The 15,004-nt window shown below is 51.9% G+C and overlaps 1 protein-coding gene across 5 annotated transcripts in view; it reads right to left on the bottom strand.

The window, feature by feature from the left end:
- The window catches only part of LEF1 (lymphoid enhancer binding factor 1), a 70,653-nt gene extending 59,333 nt beyond the window's left edge, over nt 1-11,320 (bottom strand). For 3 of the 5 annotated variants that reach the window (XM_086746260.1, XM_086746262.1, XM_086746261.1), the window contains exons 1-3: nt 10,325-10,745; nt 9,396-9,459; nt 7,760-7,893 (exon numbers count right to left, since the gene is read on the bottom strand). In XM_086746260.1, coding sequence (XP_086602386.1) covers nt 7,760-7,893; nt 9,396-9,459; nt 10,325-10,534 — 408 coding nt within the window. In that variant the 5' untranslated portion in view covers nt 10,535-10,745. Of the gene's footprint in view, nt 1-7,759; nt 7,894-9,395; nt 9,460-10,324; nt 10,746-10,939; nt 10,961-11,164 lie in introns of those variants that run through there. The other 2 variants (XM_086746258.1, XM_086746259.1) reach the window with 2 other exon arrangements.
- Between the last annotated feature and the right edge of the window lie 3,684 nt (nt 11,321-15,004).

Raw genomic sequence — 15,004 nt, 5'->3', positions numbered from 1 at the left:
GCCGCCCTGGGCTCCTACACCTGACCCTCACCCACCTGCTCGCTCCCGCTCCGCTCCCAAAAGCTCCTCAAGAAGCTGCACCTGCACATGCACTTACATCTGGGAGAGGAGGACCTGTACGTGAACCATCTTTACTCTTTGCAGGGGCTAATTCACATGGATGTTGAGAGGAGAAATCAGAGTCTCCCCCAGTTCGGAGGGGTCCCTGCACTGTGTCAGGCCCAGCTGCTCTCTGGGAGACGTAACACTGGGTTACGGTGGTGGGAACCTTACTCACCATGGGGGTACATCGGAGTTATACAAAATGGCCAAAATCACAATTACCACTTGTAACTGCAGCTTCCTAAACCTGATATGACACCAGTCAGACTTCAGAAACTGGAGATGCTAAACAAATCACTGGATTGTGGCATTTTAACAAAGTAAACACATTTGCACTGCTGGACACAGTTTATCTGAATTTTAGCACATCACCAAGGAAAGGGCCATCTCTCCAAGCAGGGTCTGCATTTGACAAGTGTTGACACCTTTAATCGTCACCTCCGTATTGTACTTTTTTTTATGTTATACAAAGCTTGCCAACGCAAGATTTGGGGGGAGTGAAGAAAGATCAAGGCAAGAAGATATGCCAAAACTGTGGAGAGACAACAGACATCCACAAAGATAAATCTCTGAGGCAGTTCTGAAATACACAAAGAGGCAGAAAATAGAAGAAATAGAGCCTTGTAGCGTAGCTAAGTGACCAGTTACTAAGACAGAGCCTTGACTCCGAGCAGCTGGTGTCACTAGGACCTCAACCCAGAAATGCAGGGCCTACAGGGATGGCTTTTTAGAGCTCACCGCTCTCCAGCTCTAAGCCAACAAAATTGCCCAACAAAAGCCCCATGTTCACTTTCCCTGTTTTTCTGGACGTAGCTGATGAATCAGACCATATCCAGACTAGTTTTCTTTGGATAACCCCTACATCCCCGTCCAGAGCTCCGTTCAAGCCCGCCACGGGGGAAGCCGAGCTGCCATCAGCTTTGTTCGAAGTGCCAGCATTTTCAGAAGGCACTTCATGGCAAACACATGCATCAAATCACTGCCTCCCACAGGACTTCTCCCCCGTGCACCAGCCTGGGTGAAGCAGACCTGCCCGTTGACATGCGTGGCACTGTTTGAAGTACTGGGCTAGAGAACTGAAAGTGCTTGGATCGACAGATGCGTTTGGGAATTAACCGCTCTTTGGCTTGCCTAATAACTCCTAACCAAAGCAATTCTCGGGTTTATATGTCACACCTGGTGACAACAGTACACTTACTTTTTAAGTTAAACTGCCCATTTTATAAATATTCAATCAAAACCTCGTAACTTTACACTTGTAATTTGTGCTGACTAAGCTCATCCTATTGATTTTATGCCTCAACCTCACCTATATCCACAGCCACTTAAAGGAAATAAACAAACATCACGTGCACTTTTCAGCTGCATGAGAACGCTCTTCTACACGAGGGATTTGGTATCTTTGAAAATCACAGGCGAAGATATTCTGGGTCCTTCATCTCAGCCTGAAGCATCAGTGAGCAACACCATGGCCAGAAGCCAGGGGAAGGCATGCCACTTCTCCTCAGGCAGTTCAGGCCACTTTTCTTCCCCTTTAGGAGAAGAGGCAATCCCTGGCTGATTAACACAGTTGGCGCACATGTTAACTCCCTCCTGCACTTTTAGCTCAATCCCAAAGATTGAATGAATATATTTTTATTTAAGTGCTCAATCACTTTCTTGCTGAGAAGACAGATTCCTTTGAAGTGGGAAACCCAAACTAAATAAACATATCCACAAGATTCAAGTCTCAAAATAGAAGCCATTGAGTTGCTAGATTAACTTATTCTAAATGCAATTTTCTTAAGTGAATCTAATGCTTACGAAGGGCTGGAGTGACAGAGACACTAATCCCCAACTGCCCGGGCAGGAGCAGCACACCGAGCAGCTGCGCCGCCTTTCCCCCAGCATCCTGCAAAGAAGGGACCAAACCCAACAGTCAGATGAGAACATGCCAAATGTGCCTCACAGCCAAAAGCAGCTTAGCGATAACCGCCCACTAGCAAGGACAGGGGCAGTTTGGGGTAAGCGGGAGCTATGTATGCACAGCTGGAGCATCATGGCACACGGCTCCCCGGCAGCAGCGGGGAGGACACATGCCGAGGACAGCCAGGTCGAGGACCTACAGACCACCCAGCTCACAGCACCGTTTCCCTGGGACCAGTCACACAGTAGATTGGTGTCAGTCCATGCAAGAGGAACACTGGAGATCACAGTGGGCCACACGATGCACAGATCTCAGGCTGCAAAACGTTCAGTGTCTGTATTAAAGCATGCTCTTGCATATGTGTCTTCTTCTGAGAGACACAGACAGTATTTTACTACTAGCAAAAAAAGCACATGCTCTAATGGGACTTCAGTAATATTAAACCAGCAGTAAAATGCTTTTGTGTGGCTTATTTCCTTTGCATATCAGGAGGAGTTTTCCTTAACTATAAACAGAAGTTAAGTACTCGGGAGGAGCCAGGCCTGCGGTACCCAGGCTTTCGATGCCTGCAGCCACACAGTGCTGCAAGTATCTGGAAAAAGTCTTTTCCTCTTTTGATGCCTGAACCTGTGGAGCTTCAGGCTTTCTTCTCGAGCCATATCCTCCCTGGCACTTGCAGCCTGTAACAAGCTATTTTTATTAGCATTTTTTCTGGGCTGGGATTAAGTTGGAGAAGAGGTGGCACAGCACCAAAACACCAGGAATGACATTTTGCTTTTAAACCACCTTAAAACGAAAGCGGTGGCTCCACCTTTTACAGTTTATCTCAAATTAGCTCCTAGATAAATAGAAAAAAGGAGATTCAGCACATAAGCATACACACATATTGATATACAAAAGCTCCAACTTTGATGATTTACAAAGGGTGGGGTTTTTAATTACATCTCTGTTGAAGCCACACACACGTAATTGCTGCCTCTGGACTGAGACATCAGGAGAACATTTTCTTTCTCCCTTGCCCATTCACAATTAGGTAGATTTGCTAATTGCATCACCCTTACAAGGAGAATAGGCTGTTTTCTTTATCAGCATGTGCCCAAAGACCAAGCTCATGATAGACATACGTACATAAGACTCTGCCTGGACAGTGCCATCTTACCGCGAGCAACCAGATCAAGCTTCAGACAAAAGCCAACCTAGAGGCACCACAGTAACTTCTTCTGCTCCCCTTTCCAAATGGAAAAATCATTTTACTAAGGGGGAGAAAGCAAGCACCACCCAAACTCGTCCCACGACCATTCATGGCTTGGATTTGTGTTTCACAGAGACCTGGCTCATATCTTAGACGGATCAGCTGTGACGCTTGAGTCAGAGCAGCTGACAGACGCGTTCGCAGCAGCGAGGTCCCTCTATTAGCACTGAGCAGATTCCTCTTCTCCCCTGGTGCTGGCATTTGGCGCGACTTGCCAAGCCCCTCAGCAAATAGCGCTGAAATTCCTTTCCGTGCAAACCCAAATAAACCCCAGCAAGTTCTGCTTCCATAGAGCTGGGAAGCTCTGTGCTCCTTTGCACCTGATTTCAAAGTTATTTAAGGAGCTAATCAGCATCATTCAACTTCATTGAGGAGACACGCACTGCGCAGGGTGAAGCCTCGGTGCCAAGTGAGCAGCTCCGGCTTGTTGAGCCCCTCAGCTGCCCATGCAACCCATTTCCTCAGGCACAGATCTGAGCCTGCAGGGAGAAAAAAGAGATGCGTGACAGGACCACAGCTGCCTGCGGCCCTTGGAGCATCCTGCTCCGATGCCAACCTAGGAATCAGTGCAAAGATGGGCGATACAGGAGCAGGAGCTGAGCCCCAACATCTGTGCCACTTCGCACTGGGCCAGGGAGCTTCCCACTGACCACGGCTCCCAGCAAGTGCCTACAATTGCACAGTCAGCAGAAGCTGACTCTCAGGAAAAGATAATATTATGAAAAATCAGGTTCGTGTCCTTCTGCAGCTGGATATGCTAGCTCTAACACTCCCGTACATTCCCCTAGGGGCCCCAAAAATTCCCCACAAGCCAGTGAACCAGTCTGCTTTCAGAGGGACAGTAAGATGCAGCTAGGAAAATAAACCACTCTTACTGAGGCTTTGTAGCCACTCATTCTTGCTATTTCCACCCGCATCCTTCCTCCTGTCCAAACTATCCACATAATCTTTCCCAGGACGTTAGCTCTTCAAGACAGCAGCTATCTTCATACCCCTTGCCATGCAGAAGCACACAAGGAATATCCAAAACTTGGGCAAGGCAGGCCGGTCCTGTGTACAAACATTGTTCCTTGCCTTCAAACTCTCTTAGCGGAATTCCTCATCCATTTTCAAACAGCTATGCTGTGTTTTGCAAGTCGCTGTAAGGTGTTTACAGATTGTATCCCCCACCTATTTAACACCTCCAGCTGCTACAAAGAGACAGTTTAGCCGCCAAGAAATAAACTCAGACCCCAAGAACAGATAAGAACAGAAAAAAGGGAGGTTGCAGAAATCCTCTGTCTTCCCACAGAAAGTTTAATTGATTGGCAAAGAGGGAGGAATAAAGACAAAGTGATTTTCTGGACGGACTTAAGACACAGAGAAATTATTCTTCGTCAGTCATCTCCTTTGTCCCCACGTTCTCATCACACAGACGAGAAAGGTTTGCTACCCCAAAACTAGCCTTGTTAACGAAAAAGCAAGAAAAAACCCACACGTGTTAGAAAACAAACAGCTGTCTCCACCTCCTATCTTCAGTACCCCCACGATGCCGAGAAACCACCAAAAGATATCTCGAGCACACAGGATGCACGTTCACCAGGTGTTACTGCGGTTTTGGCACCATCACGTGCCACTTCTCCTGCAGCCTCCCAAACCAACTGCTCTGCTCTCTTGCTTAACCAGCTATCTGATAAGGACACGTACTGCGGCGCGCGAGGGCTGTACCTGGACTCGTAACAAACACTCTCCTGCTCCTACAAATCCAACTTGTAAAAGGTAAATCAGTTTACAGTAAAACAAATCAAAAAAAAGAAAAGAAAAAAAAAAAAGGAGAAGGGAAGATGTGACCACTCTAACAGTAGTAGATTCTGGAAGCTTTTAAATCCTCCTCATACACTGTCTCCTCTCCAAAATCTGCACTGAAATTACACTTCAGTTTCCTCCTTTTACGACTTATTAGACACGTTTTCTCTGACTACAGATTTGTATTTTTAATCTTACAGAGTAAGAACGTGAAGCGCTTGCCTTTTTTTTTTTAAAAAAAAGCCTTTTTTTTTTCCTACATATGTTGATGAAAGTAACTTTTTTCCCATTCCAAGAAATCTTTGCTCTCTCTGCGCTGGCGCAGGGAGCCAAAGCCACCTTCATCCAAGATGGTCCCCGTCCTGGCTCTGGCCACCTTTCTCCGGGGCCACATCCCCCGGGGGGCTTTTGCAGGCAGCCGGGTTCTTCCCAAAGGTTTTGCACCGGGCGGGGGAAAAAAAGATTCCGAGCCCCGGGGCGGCTTTTTAATCCTGCCTAACACCTCCAGGCAACAGATGCAGCAACAAGAAGCGGCTTTTGTCATGCAAATGGTGGGCCGCAGGTACGCACCGCAGGGCTGCTCCCCGCACAAATGGCCGGGGGCTGACACCCCAGGGGAGACCCCCCCACCTCCAGAGCTCTCGGACTCCCAAAAAAGGGGAACAAGAGCAAACCCGCCGGGGCTGGGGCTGCGGTTAGGCGTGAGGGCGAGTGAGCGTGTCATCTCCTGGACGCGGCGTTTTGATCTCACGCGCATTAAAACCCAGCTGTCAGCTAGGAGACTTACAAAGATTATAGTTCAATTAAACAAAAAAATTATTTAATAACTCGAGCGTGTAGCCTTGTGGTTAAACTGAAAGAACTCCAGGCTTATGTCAACATTGCAGCCCCGCAACAGTGCTGTTTTACTGAAATTGTGGTGCTGCCTCTAACACGCAAGAGCAACGCTGAACCAAATCGGCCCCTCAGATGTTCGGCAGGCAGTTTTACAATTCGAAAGCAGATGTGGTTCCCCCCCACCTCCCCTCCGGCATACCCACGTAGGACGGTTCCTCAAGCACCTGAACAGCCAGATTCAGCAAGAAGCCGATATTCCAGGGGCATTGACGCCAAATCAGTAAAGAGCGACAGCCCCACGGCATGTGTATGTGGAGAAAATCCTCAGTGAATAATTAAACTGGATTTTGTTGTTCAAAGCCTTGCACCAGCACTGGGGACTTCCTTAGGAAGCTAATGCGGGAAAGAGGGGGTGAAAAAAGAATCTGAAATTTCCCAGTCCTCAAAGGGGCAGGTTTGAGTCTGGGTGCCCTCTTGAGAAGCTGCATCCTTTTCCCTATGATACATCTGAACTGAAGTTTTCTGCAGAGCAGCGTTTACAGCAACAAATATCAACAGATCCCAGTCATCATACTTCACCCTAAATGGCTGTAGGCCTCTGAAGTGTGATTTATACACAAAGTCCTTTTCAAAAACAGAGCCATAGAAAGCAATATGCTGTGTGAGTTTTTGCATCTTTCAAACGCAAGCAGCGACGCATAAAAAGACAGATCCGTGTATTTCCCAAAGAAATGTGCCAAAGCACCCTGCCATTTCGAACCCAAACATCCACTAATATAACACACTTTGCTACTGCCAAATTACCAGTACAGATTAGGCTCCCTCTTCTTTTGTTTTTGAAGTCAAGAGCCACAATTCTGAAAAAAAATCAAGAACGTTGGAGAGCAAAATAATGCCAGTTGTTTGACAGAGACCACCAAGCAAAAATCTAAGAGCCAGTAAGACGGAAACCTGCTTTATCACAGGGAAATAACAGCATCCAACTTTTCATAACACAGCACACACAACTGCAGCAGCATTTTTTCAGCAGGATGCCTAAAAGCAAATTTGTTTCCTGCTCCACTCTGGTTCTACTAATACAATTTCATCAGCGCATTTTAACATTGCCTCTCCATTGCTCTACACGTATACAAAGAGGTTTACAGAAACACATGGGAATTGACTATCCAAAATTAAAAGTACATTAAAATGCGTCTATACCAATGGAAACAGAGAGACCAACCTGGAAGAATCAGTGCCCACCACAACATAAAAGAAAGCTGTAACTACTGCGTCACAGTTGATGTTAATTCCTAAACGACCGTTTCACAATTTGTGGCTGAAGATAGAGAGTATGTTTCAAAGCATACTGCCAGATACATAAAGCCTTCACGCAGAGCAACTGATGGCAAAAATAAATATCAATCAGCGAAGAGCAGTGACATATCTGAAGGTAAAAAAAAAAAAAAAAAGAATCCAATCTTTTCATCTTACTGACAAGCAGCCTTAACAGTTCTGCTTTCAGCCCTCGATTTTCCTCAACAAACGAAGAGTTAAAGACAGAAAATTCACATCTGTCCCAGTCACTACAAAGACAGCATTTACATCATTCCGCCATACATTATCCTACAGTTGTAAACCAGGCTCCCCCCACAAAGCCACCAGCCCTGTTCAAAGGATGTCAGACACCGCAGATGTTAATCTCAGCTTTTCCACTGCAGTTGTGACCAACACCTCTAAGAGCTCTCAAACTCCACTGGCCAAAGGCTCTGAACAGCAGAAGCGCAACCTTCACTGTAACTGAAGCTATCCGAAAAACCCCAGCATGGACACGCACTGCAGACCAAACAGGAGGAAACCCGGCTCGCCAAAACCGGTCTTTGGAAGAGATAACTCACTGTTCTGGGGATTGGTGGCGACAGAGATCCATTAGGCATGTACGGGTCGTTATTCATATTTGGCATCATGATATACCCAGAATAACCAGAGTATGATGGTCCCTTGCTGTACAAGCCACTGTCTGGATGCTTTCCTATGGAAAAGGAAACAATTATTACATTATTCCCCACATACGCATTTCTTGTGAGTTACAGCATTTAAACAGGTACTGTGCATTCATAAAAATGTTCCACATGCAAACATTTCCTTACTCGTGGAAATTACCTCTGACAGAAAGCGGCCCGCAGCAATTTGTAATAACATTTTTTAAGAAGAGTTAATTCTTAAAGGAATAAGTACTTTCAGTGAGGAGTTTACGCTTAAAATATGGAATAGCCTCAGAGTAACCAATTTATTTTTACTACTCGCTGTTCAAACCAGGGCAAAAACATCAGCCATGACATTACATTTCTCAAGTAGCAGTTTTCCCCCATTTTATACATCCCTCCAGGATTTGTGGATTCAGAAGTATTGCCAGCACAGGTCTCTCCAACATCATTTTTAGGAAAGCGAGAAACAGGGCAGTGATAACTAGATATAATAATTTCCTCCTCTTGCTGAGCCACTGCATGCGGCAAACAATTCATTCTGGCCACGCTCACTGGGAACAATTAGAGAGCAGAGGCTGGCTTGGAAGGAGATCCTAAGGATTTGGAGGGGGCGGGGGGGCAGGCTGTTGAACACGCATGGCACTAGAGTCAAGAGGAAGCCAAGTGAGGGAGGCTTTTTCGTAAGAAAATAAAGAACTGGGGTCCAGGTCCTGCAAAGGGGGAGTGAACAGGTCTCCCACCTATATGACCATTGACAATGATACTACTCAAAGCTGAGTTTTTAAGAGGATGCAAGGTTGCGAAGAAAACTACACAGGGTTGACCTCCTCCCCGACTGCCAAAATACTATGAGTGTGGCCATTCTTGCTGTTAGGCTGTTTAACGGCCAGTTTGGAGAAAGATGGCCACAGAATCCCGGGAAGCACCAGGACTGAACTGTGTCCGTCTTTACACGGAATTTATGATCCAGTGTAGTTCGTGATCATAAGCATTTCATTTTAAACATAATCTCCCATCATTCACAGCACACATTCTTTGTACGTGTGTCCAGCTTCCTAAGTGATATTCGATGAACTCTGTTATTTCCTCTGTCCTCCTCAATCAAAATTAACCAGCTGGAAGATTGAAAAAAAGCAAGAGGTCTGTTCATGCGTAGATTTGGAAGAAGAGATTTAAGCAACAAGACTTTGTCTAGGGGAAAAAAAAAAGCACAGGAGTTTCTGAACACACACAACTCAGCTGCGCTGCATGAGTGAAGAGATAGATGTGTTTAAGCTGATATCCTAAAAATAGTTGGTTCTTCAGCGAAGATCCATTTGGCCTACTTATCAGTCTCTAAACAACTGAAATGCCATTTGGTCACTCAAGATAAACGTGCTGCACATTCATCTCCTTTTTAAATGCGCTTTGAAAGCACCCTGGCATCCCCCTTCCCCAAAAGGTACTAAATTTACGTTTCCCAAAAGAAACCCAGCTCCAGTTGGAGGGCTGTGTGGAGGCTCACAGAGAGGGACAATATCGCTAGAGAGGACCGCGCGCTTCTCACCTTCCTCGGGGTGCTCTCTGCCTTTATCATGGTAGGAATCCTGCCCTTGAGTCTGCCTGGAAACCTGAATGCAGGGAATCCACCGTCAGAAAAAGAAGAAGAAAAAAGAAGGAAAGTCATCGTACGGGTTCTCATTTATCGACTACAGCGCTACAGCTTCTGCTAGAAAGAAGAAAAGTTATGGCAAGAGATAAGCATCTTTCTTTTCCCTCTTAGGCCGCGGGGAAGGCAACTGTACCAGAAACACTTGGCTAAACGCTCGTTTTTATGATGACGTGAATAACTATGGTGCTTCGCAGAAGCGCCCTACATTTAACCAAAGGGGCTGACGTCTGGAAAATATTTGGAGCTTCCGCGGACAAAACACTCTCGGTAAAGAGATAGCAAAAATAATAACGAAAATCAGGTTGCCCTTATTACCAGATCTTTAGGAGAAAAATAAAGAAAAAAAAAAAAAGGAAAAAAAAAGAAAAAAAAAAGGAAAAGAAAAAGAGCAGGTACTCCGCTCGCCCTGAAGTTGTTTTAGCGCCGGGAATTTATTCCCAGTTTCGGGCAAATCCCTTACAGAGCTTACGGCCAACATTCCGACCCTGCCAGTTTTATCGAGGAAATTTCACGGCTGCTTGCGGTCTGACACCACCGCACCGTCGGGGGACCCGCGGCAACTTTCTCGTCCCGGGCAGAAGCGCGGAGGGGGCTGCCCCTCCCGCCCCCATCCCCCAGCCCCATCGCCGGGCGCGGAGCCCGCCCGCCTCTGCCCGCCGCCCCTCTGGGAACGGCAGTTGGGGTGGGATGATATATATATATATGATTTTTTTTAGGGGAAATTGGGAAAATAAGAGCTGCCTCCCTCCCTCCAGGCGGCGGCGGCGCCCGGGACCCGCCAGCATCCCGCGACCCTGCCCCGCGGCGCCCCCGCGGCCGCGCACCTCGTGCCCGTTGGCGCCGGGGGCGATCTCGGACTCGTTAACGAGGGAGGACTTGATGTCGGCCAGGTCACCCTCCTCCTCGGGGTGGCTGATCTCGGCGAAGATCTTCTCCTTCTGGGGGTCCCCCTCGTCCTTGAAGGGGATCATCTCGTCGGTGGCGCAGAGCTCCGGGTCCCCCCCACCGCCCCCGGCCCCCGGCAGCTGCGGCATCCTCACGGCAGCGCGGCGTCTACTGCGGCCGCCGGCCCGCCGCGGGAAGGGGAGCGGGAGCGGGAGGAGCGGCGGGGGGAGGAGGAGGAGGAGGAGGAGGAGGAGAAGGAGGAGGAGGAGGAGGAGAGAGGAGGGAGGAGGAGGAGAGAAGAAGGAAAAATCCCGTGAAGTCCTCGAGGTTACTTGGGGCAGCTGGAGACCCCCACCCCCTCGGGGCCCAGGCACCCCCACTCCCTCACGGCACTGGCCCCATGGGTAGCCGAGCCCCGCCGCGCCGCGCGGCCGAATAATTTGGAATACACCCGGTCGTGTCCCGCCCGCCCCCAGGGACCGCGCCGGGGCCCGCCCCCCAGCAGCCCCTTCCCCCCCGCATCCACTCCCCCTCCCCGCGGGGCCCGGGCGCACCCTGGGGGTGAGGGGACGCGGAGGGGACGCGGAGGGGACGCGGAGGGGACGCGGAGGGGAGGGGAGCGGAGCCCGCCCGACTTTCGCCTCCGAATGAAGTTGCCGCCGCCCGGGCGGGCTCGAGTTAAAATGACTGGAGAGGGGGGCGGGGGGGGAAGGGGTGGCGGGCAGGAGGAGGAGGCGCCCCGGGAGATGGGGACGGCGCTGCCCGCGGCGCGCACCCACCGGGCCTTTGTCCGCGGCTCCGGGCACTGCTGAGCTCGGCGCGGGGGGGATGGGGGGGCGAAGACGAAACAGCCGCGGGAGGGAGGGAGTGATGGAGCGGGTGAGGACGCGGCCCCCCCCCGCTTCCCTCCGCGCCCGTAGGCAGGGAAAAAAAGTTGCCGCCGCGGCGCCTCCGCGCTTTCGGGGCCGCCTCCGCCTCTGCGAGCCCGCCGCGGGGCCGCCTCCTGCAGCCGGCGGGCGCGGTACCCCACGAGGGGCGGCGGCGAGGCGCGGGGTGGCGGCGGAGGCAACTCCAGCATCGCCCCCGCCCGCTCCTCCCCTCCCCTCGTCTCCCTCCCTCTCTCCGCCGTCGGGGCGGGGCGGGGGCGGCGGAGATGAAAGGAGCCGCCGCCGTGACGGACAGCGCGGCCGGGGCGGGGAGGGGGCCGAGGCCGGCGGGGAAGGGGAGCGGGGGGCGGGGTGAGGGAAGGTTTGGTCGGGCGCTCTCCGGACCCGCTTCGGAAGAAGGGCAAAATAAACTCATCGCCGTTAAATCCATCAGGAATGTGCGGCAGTCCCCGAGGGACGGGGAGAAAACCGGCCGGGGTGAGCTCGCCCTGGTTTCAGACAGGGAAAGGGAGCCCGAGCAGGGACAGAGATTCGCCCCGTGCCGCTTTTTCAGCCGTCGGGCCGCCCCGTTAGCTCCCCGGTGGCATTGCCCCGCTGCAGGCTGCATAGAAAAAAAAAAAACAAAAAAAAAAAACAAAAAAAAAAAAACAAAAACAACCAACAAACCAAAAAAACCATCCAAACAAAAGCAGGCGCTGCGCTTGGGAAACGTCAGGATCCGCAACTTCTTTTATTTTGCCAACGAGACGGGCGCACATTCTGCAGGAAACAACTTCCCGTAATTTTGGCGTGGGAGAAGCGCGGTTCCCCCTTTGCACGTGCCCCGCCCGGCCGCTAAAGCTCCCAGCGCCGGGAGACGGAGAAACGGGAGCGTGGGGATGCTGAATCCGTTTTCGGCAGATGCGGGTCTGGGCTGGCCGGGACACGGGCACGTTGAGCCCGGCTGCCCACGCCCGCTCGTGTCCCTGCATCGTTGCCCACCACCCGGTAATTAAAATCCAGCTGAGAAATGAGACCCTGCCGGGAAAAGGGAGCAGGTAGCGGAAAACGGGGGATGGACTAGTCAAGCCGAACAAGCGCGTAAAAAAAGAAAAAAATAATCGAGAAAGAAAGAAATCAGCAATGTAAACACTGGGAAGCGGCTTAATTGGGCAGCGCACCCCGAGTGCGGGGAAAGCCCCTCTCCCCCGAAGGCGCATGTTTGGGGGTCGTTTGGCAAACGGCAACGCGGGGCTCGGCGCATCCCTCCCGCCCCTCTTCGGCTCTCGGCGAGCGCGGGGCATCCAAGGCCGAATAAGATGCCCCGAGGCGGTCTCTTTGGGAATAAATACATAAACAAATAAATAGAATCCCCTACGGGGAGCGCCCAAGGGTCGCAGCCCGCTCCCCCCGACGGGGCGGCCGGGGCCGGGAGGAGGCAGCACGGCCGCCCCTCTGTTTCATTACCGGCTGCCGCTGGAAAAGCAGCCTGCCCCCCCCCTCCGCCGTCCCGGGGTCTCCCCCTTCATGTGGGCTGGAGTTTTTCCCGGATGGTTTTTTTTTGGTGGAAGGATTTTGAAGGCAGAAAAGGGCCGGGGTGGGGGCGGCGGGGAGGGGGGAGGGAGGTGGAGACGGTAATGATTTATGACAAGAGGATAAACTCAGGAAACCTCAACTCCAACGCCAGATTTGACTGGAGACAACACAAAGCTGTCGCTTTACTCGCAGTTCGCGGGGTTGGGGGGGGGGGGGGGAGCACGTCCCAGGGTTGGGGGGGGGAAGCATCCCGGGACGCCGCCGCCTCTCCGGGGACCGCACCGCCGGGAGCGCGCCCGCCGCCGTGCCCGCTGTCTGCCGGCACCCGGCTCCGCACTGGCTGAGCGCGAGTCGGGACTTCAACAGGATTTGGTTTTGCCTTTTAGGTGGTGGGGGCTTGTTTGCTTGTTTGTTTGTTGTTGTTGTTTTCTTTTTAATTTTAGCATGGTTTTGTATTTTCGCGGTTTTTTTTTTCATTTTGGATGCTTTTGCATTTTCTTTTTTTTTTTTTTTTTGGTCGTTGGAACGGGTTTTCTCATTTCCGCGGTTTTTAAAATTTTTCTTTTTCTTTTTCTTTTTTTTTTTTTATTTCATCCTTGAGGGAGACCCCACTTCGAGCACTTCTCGACGGCCACCCCAGCTGTCCCGTCCCCGGGGGCGGGGAGGTGAACCCACCGCCGGCTCCGAGCCGAGCCCCGCGGAGTTTCAGGGGGGTGCTGACCGAGGTCAACCGGGGTCCCAAGGACGAACCCCCCCACCTCCGCGCGCATTAAGCGGGGGGGGGGGGGGTGGACACCCCCTCGCATGCGGAGCGCCCTCCGCCGCCGGCGCCCGCGATACAGGGGAGGGGGCGGGAGCGGGGCGGGGCGGCGGCGCCTTTGATGTCCCGCCGGCGGCCCCTTTCATCCCCCCCCCCGGGCCCTTTGTGTGACTAAATTTGGCAGGAGCATGGAGCCGCGCCAGGGCGCCCACGTGTGCGCCGGGCTCCCAGCTGAGCGGGCGAGGGTTTTCTTCCGGGTAAGGAGACAGCGAGGGGGAGATCAAAGAGTTTGGGTAGCTGGAGCCGAAATGTGCCGTGGAAATAAAATGAAATAAAAATAATAATGCAAAAAGAGACAGGGGGAAAAAAAAAGACCTCCTGGGCGCATGCCAGCCCGGAGGCACGGGGGAGAGGGGAGAGCGCCGCGCACATGGTGGGGAGGGACCGGCGGGAAGGAGCTGCTTTACTCCGGGAGGGGGGAAAAAAAATTAAAATTCCTATTGCAAAGGGGGTTGCAGTTCTTTTCTAAGAAGAAGAAGAAGAAAAAAAAACAACAAACACAACCTAAAACAAACAAAAAAACCCTGAGCCCTTTTGTTTCGAAGCACCGGGCTGTGGAGCCAAGCGGGCTCGGGCTGCAAGAGCCGCCCGACGGCGCGGCCCTGCACCCGCCCGGCCCGGGGCTGCGCGCCCCGGGGGAAAACTCCTTTGTATTGACCGACAGACGCGCGAACAGGGGAAAGCCCCGTCCCCCCGCCCGAGGGGCCAATGCCGGTTTGGAGGGAGTCTTTCGAGGCAAACCCTCTGCGCGTTTTTCTCTTCCGGGAAGCCCCTCGAGGGGTGGGTGTGCGGGAGCTCTTTGCGGCACCCCACCCTGCGCCCTGCGGCTCCCCGACTGGATAGGCGTGTGCCCCCGCTGCTGAGGTGCAGCACGACGTTTTTATGAGCTGTGAGGTGTGTGGGTGGCAGAGCTGGGGTGCGGGAGGGGAGCCCCACGGGGCCCCACTGCCACCCTGTGCACCCTGCCTGCCCCAGGCCTCTGGGGACGACCACCCACCTCTGGGCTCCCGCTCCTCCCTCGGGACTTCAAGGCACAAAAAAGGATGTCAGATTTCAAAAATCTCAAACCCAAGCTTCCACAGTGCCTTTCCGAGGCAATGTGACCAAATAATGTGTGTTCCCCAGGTCTGCATTTGCCACCCTATTTAGGTAACACCTGTGATTTATGTGGGAGTTGAATATATAGGCTGAATTCCCAAATTCCTTCTGAAGCAAAGAAATCCTCCTCTGTCAGGACATGAGGTGAGCAGGGCCTGAGCAGGGATATGACAGTTAGCCCTGGGCTCTGCAGCGTTATCGCTGCGGTGTCCCGTGCATGCCGCTGCTGCGCAGCACCGCTGGGAGCCAGCCCTGGGCTGCCTCAGGATGCATCAGTGTATTTAGAAATGGGAACCGAT

Source organism: Chlamydotis macqueenii, chromosome 4 (assembly GCF_036417535.1).
Source record: "Chlamydotis macqueenii isolate bChlMac1 chromosome 4, bChlMac1.mat, whole genome shotgun sequence".
NCBI classification, from domain to species: Eukaryota; Metazoa; Chordata; class Aves; order Otidiformes; family Otididae; genus Chlamydotis; species Chlamydotis macqueenii.
The sequence above is the reverse complement of the archived record's forward strand: the minus strand, read 5'-3'. Positions and strand labels throughout refer to the sequence as shown.